General features: G+C 36.4%; 1 protein-coding gene across 1 annotated transcript in view; it reads right to left on the bottom strand.

The window, feature by feature from the left end:
- Window positions 1–1,504: 1,504 nt before the first annotated feature.
- The window catches only part of LOC113437223 (heparan sulfate glucosamine 3-O-sulfotransferase 3A1), a 92,615-nt gene continuing 87,444 nt past the window's right edge, over window positions 1,505–6,675 (bottom strand). The window contains exon 2 of the mRNA XM_026702135.2: window positions 1,505–5,328. Within this exon, the coding sequence (XP_026557920.2) occupies window positions 4,710–5,328 (619 nt within the window). The 3' untranslated portion in view covers window positions 1,505–4,709. The remainder of the gene's footprint in view (window positions 5,329–6,675) is intronic.

Raw genomic sequence — 6,675 nt, 5'->3', positions numbered from 1 at the left:
TTCATTCAGTTATGTTTAAAGTTTTTTTTTGAATGCCAGTCAATTTAAAATGCATTGTGTATGTATGGAATATAGTGTAAAATCTTTTAGTTAGAATCTGGTCCCATATTATCTAAGAGGGATGCAGTGCTTGCATAATTAACTCCAGGTAACTTTAAAAAAAACCTGTTCAATCTAGGAATAAATATTTAAAAAATCTAGTTAAATGATATGATTTTAACACCTTACTTGGAGGTTTGGGAATGTATTTTTATAGAAGTTAATCCCTGTGTAAATGCATACAAATAAATAGACATTTCATTTTATTTGACTGCACAAGACAACTGGACATCCTGCTGCCAAGTCACTCAGTGGGGTTGTTATTGGAACATTTTTGAAGGATGATCATCTGCTTTCCTGGGGCAACTAGGACTGTGATTCATGGAAGATGTGCTTGGCAAGCAGAAAGTTTTATATAAGATCCCCCAGAGAGCTGCTGCTAGTCACAATTGATAATATTAGGGTAAAATAACCTGGCTAGATGTTCTGACACAATAGGGCAGCTTCCTGGGTTTCACTAGATTTGTAGATCTGTTACTTGGCAATAGCAATAGCACTTAGACTTATATACTACTTCAAAGTACTTTACAGCCCTAAGAGGTTTACAGAGTCAGCATATTGCCCACAACAATCTGGGTTCCCATTTTACCCACCTCAGAAGGATGGATGGTTGAGTCAACTTGAGCCTGGTGAGATTTGAACTGCCAAACTGCAGGCAGCTGGCAGTCAGCAGAAGTAGCCTGCAGAACTGCACTCTAACCACTGCACCACCATGGCTCATATATCTACTTATTCCTAGATATACTCACCCTGCATCCTAGACACCACTTGACATCTTGGTACATGAGCCTAGGACTTGTCATTTATTTCATCTTTATGGCACATTTAGACAAGACTGTAACAGAACATTTTTTGCAGTTTCTAACTAAAAAAAATGTATGTATCAAACGATGCGGGGGGGGGGATGTTACTATGTCGCTTTGCTTGATTTGTCAAGAAGTATGATGCATGATTAACTATGGAGTTCAAAAAGTTTATCATACTTTTTCCACAGTTCCTGAATGAAAATGGGAGAGTCTATCATCAAAAAAGCTAGTCATGTTTAACAAAATATTCAATTTCTTATTTCCAATATTCCTATGGGGTCTTTATAGGGGCAATTTTTGAATTTAAGATGATGATTCAAACTGCTTTTGGTACTGTATCATGATAGCTTCCCATTTATCTCTTTTTGCAAATTACAATAATCTTAAAATATTAAAATATTGGGTGTAGAGTGAATTGGCCATAAGATCATTGTTCCAAACCCATTGGTGCTCATAGTCTGGTCCATGCTCCTTTTTAACAATCATATATTAAAAACAGAGGCAGGAAAGTTGATTTAAATGATTATTTATGTGAAACAGCTCTGATGTGCACCAGGTTTTTTCCTACCCATTTTTCCTATGTCACAAATACAGCAACATTTCTTTGTACCCGTAAACTTTATTAAAATATGTGCTTCTTCAGCCTTAAATTAAATTTAAAAAGTATTTTGACTCTTACAGAAATAGCATCAAAGTGAGGAAATGAGAGAATTACAATGCAAAGAAGTAACATAAAATAGCACATACATAGGAAAGAAATTTCCCCTGCCCCATCAATTAAAAAAAGGTATGGGTCTCTCTCTTGGCAGGCTTTAGATAGTTTACCCTATAATGCAGGAAAGAAAAGAAAAATAAAGCAATAACTATCTAAAATAAATAAACTGCATATGATATGTTCTTGAAAAGGAGCTGCAAAATTCACAAAACATAAAATGATACTGCATCTGTTAGCATTTATTGTATCAATTGTTCAGAAGAGTGTGGAATTTGTTCACCAGTTGACAAGCTGACTTGAAATTTTATTTAGTAACCAACTTGTGAGTATATTGTATATCCTTGTATGGTAAAAAGTAATAATTTCAGAATAATGTTCAAAAGCTGCATCCTTTAGCTTTTCAGTAAGAAAGTTGTTGTAGGTTTACATTCAGAAAAAAAACAGACATTGTAATCTCCAGTGGTGGAACACTGATTTAACCATTACAGAAAAACAACAACAATACAAATCAGTATTTATCTTTAAGTTGTCTGATGATATTGTTTTAGATAAAGATGACCTTTCAGGCATAAATGTTGGTGAGTGAAGTATAACCTTTGAGAATATTTTCTGATTCTTTTACCGTTCAAAGAGCTGAACATCGCAACTTTATAAAATATATCTTCCATGTTAGAACATTTCAGTTCGATGTCATCTACAGAGATGCAAACACCGCTCCAAGAAAAAAACAAGAAAAACATGTTTTCATCTGGAAATCTTCACCCAAATTCCAGGAAATCAGAGAAATAAACTCACAAGATTTATTCAGATATTACAAAACTGCTCTGCCCCAGACTCTGAAAGGACAACAGGCATTCATTTGCTGTAAGATATAATTTCTCACTCATAAGTGTTTCATCATGACATAAATTGTTTTGCTGGGATATGCTATGCAAGCATGAGAGACACATGCTCACTTGATACATGTCACTTTGAGTTTTTAACAAAAGTGAGAGATGCTTGAAAAAGACAAAGTAAGGCTAAGCTAGATGAAGTGGAGTGTCTGTCGGTCATTTGCTTTCAGAATGTGGTACCTATTAATTTTAATGATCAAGTAAACAAATAGTTTTATCCACACTTTACTTTGCTGCCAGTTATTTCCATCAACTTTTAAGCCTTTTCAGTTCCAACTATGAGGTGAAAGAAAACAGTCTGGAGCAATAGACTGGTGAGAAATAAGGGGTTGGAGACAGGAATATTTAGAGTGTTTCTTCAGCATTTACTTTAGCAGTAAAGTAATAGAAATGTAATAAGACATGTATCAGCCACTGTCGCTTCTAGTTTGGCCTTACAAGTGCAACTATGAAGCTGACAGAAATATCAAAAGATGGATCATTCTATGTGGAAAAGTACAATGGTACAAATATTCATAGAGACAATGAGACAATTAATCATTCTAGATCTGTAATTACTGTAGATTGTCATGTCAGCAAACAATTGTCTAGGATTTGGTATAGATGTGCTAGACCAATTGAAAAATCATGCTATAACTTTTATGGTGTAAATTTTAATTGGGAATAATTTCATTGCTCCATGGGGTTTTTTGGGTGGGGTGAGGGGGGGGAGAAGGGAACTGTTAGAGGGGAACCATAGATTCCTAGTGCTTAGAAGGTTGCAGTGTGGCATACATTTTAGGGAACCTGGAAGTTGAGCCCCCAAAATCCAACATAATAAATGTTGTGCCCATATTGCTGCTGCTAGAGTGTTTGTCTTTCAGAGTCACAGGCACAACAGCTGTTCCAGTAGGTGATAACTGTACTTAGATGAATCATGGACTCAGAAATATCTAAGACATAAAAGCTGGAGATATAGTACAACAAAATATTTTCCTTCTTTGTTGGGGTAGCTATAAAATACTTACTCAAATATTTTATGGCACAATTTCAGAAAAAGATGAGAGTTGGACATTCTGAGCTGAGAGGGAAAGCTATCATGGTTGGTTGGAGGTAGTGACTGATGACCTAATGACCTTTTGAGTTTAAGTGGGAGAGTTGACAGGGAAAATGACTTGGCTTTCTTTTTTCCTACTGTTGACTCATCAACTCAGCCCATCTATCACTGGATTGTGGGCAAGGAAATCTGAGCCAATGTAAGGCTTTATGGAGACAACAGGTGGGTGAGTCGGGACAGCGGGGGTGGGTAGATGAGTAAAGCTTTGAAATGCCTTTCAAACTATAATGAAGATACTTTATCTTAATTAGTTTGGTTATTGGATCTTCTTTGAGAAAACATCTAGATTTGGGGGGGTGTCACATGTTTGGACAAGGCCTCACATCACTCTTCAGTAAATGCCTAATGACCTGATCTCAAGGGTATATATTAGCTTTAGTAATACAAACAGAAAAGCATCCTTACTTAGTAAGAAATTAGAATGTTTCAACAGAGCCAAAATGTTATCTTCTGTTCCTCACAGCTTTGAATAAAATCTGGTTTCATGTCAGACAGAGGCTGCTGCCCTAATGTTCTTATTAAGTCACATGAGGATCAAGTGCATAAATAATTTTGTAATGTGTACAAAGAATTGAAATGTTTAGTGACCATTTTTTTTTACCCTGAAACTCATTGAAAACCTCTTTTCAGCCACTTCAGCAATGCAGAAGTCTAAATCTAACTCATATGAATTGACCAAGTAGAATAGCTCAAATTGGAAAAATGTCTTTCAATCCTGATTATTTGGTTACCAACATGACCAACTAAAGCTGCTTTAAAAAAAAATAAATCTGGGCACTGATACTAGAATCCACAGACTGAGGCACAAATTATTATATAAAAACTTCAAAAATAACATATTGAAAATAAGCGTCTCCGTCTCTGTGAGGTCTCATAGTCAACAGTCCTATCCATAAGTTAAGTGGCAGTCTTCTGGATTTGTGGAATTGGATATCATAAATCTTGAATAACAAAGCAAGTAAATATATGTTTGCATTAAAACAAAAATATTAATTGGAATCACTAGACTTTAGCACAAATATTAGATTTCCATCTCTATTGATATGTACAAAAATATATTTTTTTCCTTTTAATATGATTAAATTACTATTTTTCCAGCCTTAATCCCAGCCAAAGTCATGGCCAGTCATCTGGTAGAACTTCATGTTGAATGGCCGATAGAATTCTCGCAACCTTTGTATTACTTTCTGGTCAATGTCGGGGTGGGTCCGTCCTTTTGTCTTGCCCAGGCAGTGGGGCTTGCTGCTGCCTTCAGCCTTTTTCAGGCATGGGAACCCCTTGGTTTTGTTGAAGTAGAAATGTTTATCTGTGATGATCCTCTTGAGGCCCAGAAAGTCCTGGACGCGGCCCAACTCACCTGCTGGATCACTGATCAGTCTCTCCCCGCTGACAAAAAGGATTTGCCCAAGCGGGAAGTACAGGAGCCAATTCTCTAGATGCTTGGCATAAATGCCAATCTGGATAGCACTCCAGGAGGTATCAATCAGGCCCGTAGTCCTATTTTTGAAGGTCAGGCTCTCAAAGGACGGGATGTCTGGCTTCTTGGAAAGGGTTTGTGTGTAGTCAGAAATGGCTCGGGTGACCGGGTCTCTCACTACCACAATGAGCTTGGTGTCCTTCGACATAGAGGAGATGCGAGCTGGTGCTTCCTTAGTGACAAAGTAGCTAGGCGTCTTCTCCATGGTGATCTGGCCATCAAGAGTCCTTGGCATCAGTTCCCTAATGAAAAACAGATGAGATAATTTGTAGAGCTTCATATTTATATACGTGTATCTTCAATTCAATCATAGAAAATAATGGAACTCATATATGGGATGTCAGCTATGGGGAACATCATATTTATATATGCCTATCTTCAACTCAATCATAGAAAATAATGGAACTCCTATATGGGATGTCAGCTATGGGGGAAAATTTGGAACATTTGAGCACAAGGGTTTTTTTTAAATGAATAAGGTGTCTTTTGAGTTAAGATCAACTCTTAAAATCTGGTACATTCTAATGGTCTCTCAGGTCAGATTCCACTTAGCTTTTTAAGATCAACAACAGTTAGTGAGTGATACAATATCTTATCAACAAATATTGTATCAGACAAGATAATTCATGGAAACCTCATTTATAGGAATCCCCATTTGTCCTGTAACATGGAAATATTGGTAAATGGCAGACCAATTGGTGTCTATGTAGATTAGGCCAGAGTCATGAAAATTGAATGGCTTCTCTAATTGAATGGGCATTTGAGAATTATATCCAAATGCAGCACTCTGGTCACTTCCACATCATATTCATTAGCTTACAAATTTGGGAGAATAGGAGGAAGGACTTTTTCAAAGTTTTAAAATATTTAAATGATCTCTGGAAAAAAGTACATATGAAAATTATTCTACAGCAAGTCTTGTGAGCTATTTTTTTCCTCTTTTTACTATTCAGTTATACAGTACTATATCAAAAGGTCCCATCACATTTCAAAATTACTTCATTCTAATATAAGATTATACAGGCAATGCCTTTATCTTGTCATACTATCTAGCTTTGGTTTCCTAAGCTCATGAGGCTAAGCATTGGTAGGACCATTTGTTTAAGAGAAAGATCTGCACCTGTTAAAAATAAAGCTCACCTCTCCCCGCAAAATTCCCCAACTGTCCACCATAATTGAGCTCCTCCAAATCAGATTTCCTCTGAAAATTGACCATAAGGTCAGATATAGGCAGGTTGAACTTTATGTACTCTTATGAATAAGAACCATTTACCGAGTAAATAGCAAAGAATGGTTACGTTTACAAGTGGATTTACATGAAGAATTGAACCTTCTAGCTGCATTTTGGCTGCACAATGATCTGTTTCATACTCTGAAGAAATTAATTCAGTTTGTTGGCAGACTAAAAACCCCAACTATATTGTTGGGAGCCACTAGGAGTGTTGTGCCACAACCCCGGAGAGATTGTCTAATTACTTAGGCATCTTCCATAGACATAAGACTAGTGGCACCTGGATTTAATTGAAAACAAAAATGCCACTAAAAATTATCAGGGCTACAGAAATATTTCAGCAAGAGCAATTTTGAAA

This window comes from Pseudonaja textilis, chromosome 2 (assembly GCF_049901715.1).
Source record: "Pseudonaja textilis isolate UNSWEBS1 chromosome 2, rPseTex1.2, whole genome shotgun sequence".
Taxonomy (NCBI): Eukaryota; Metazoa; Chordata; class Lepidosauria; order Squamata; family Elapidae; genus Pseudonaja; species Pseudonaja textilis.
This window is presented reverse-complemented; position numbering and strand designations above follow the sequence as displayed.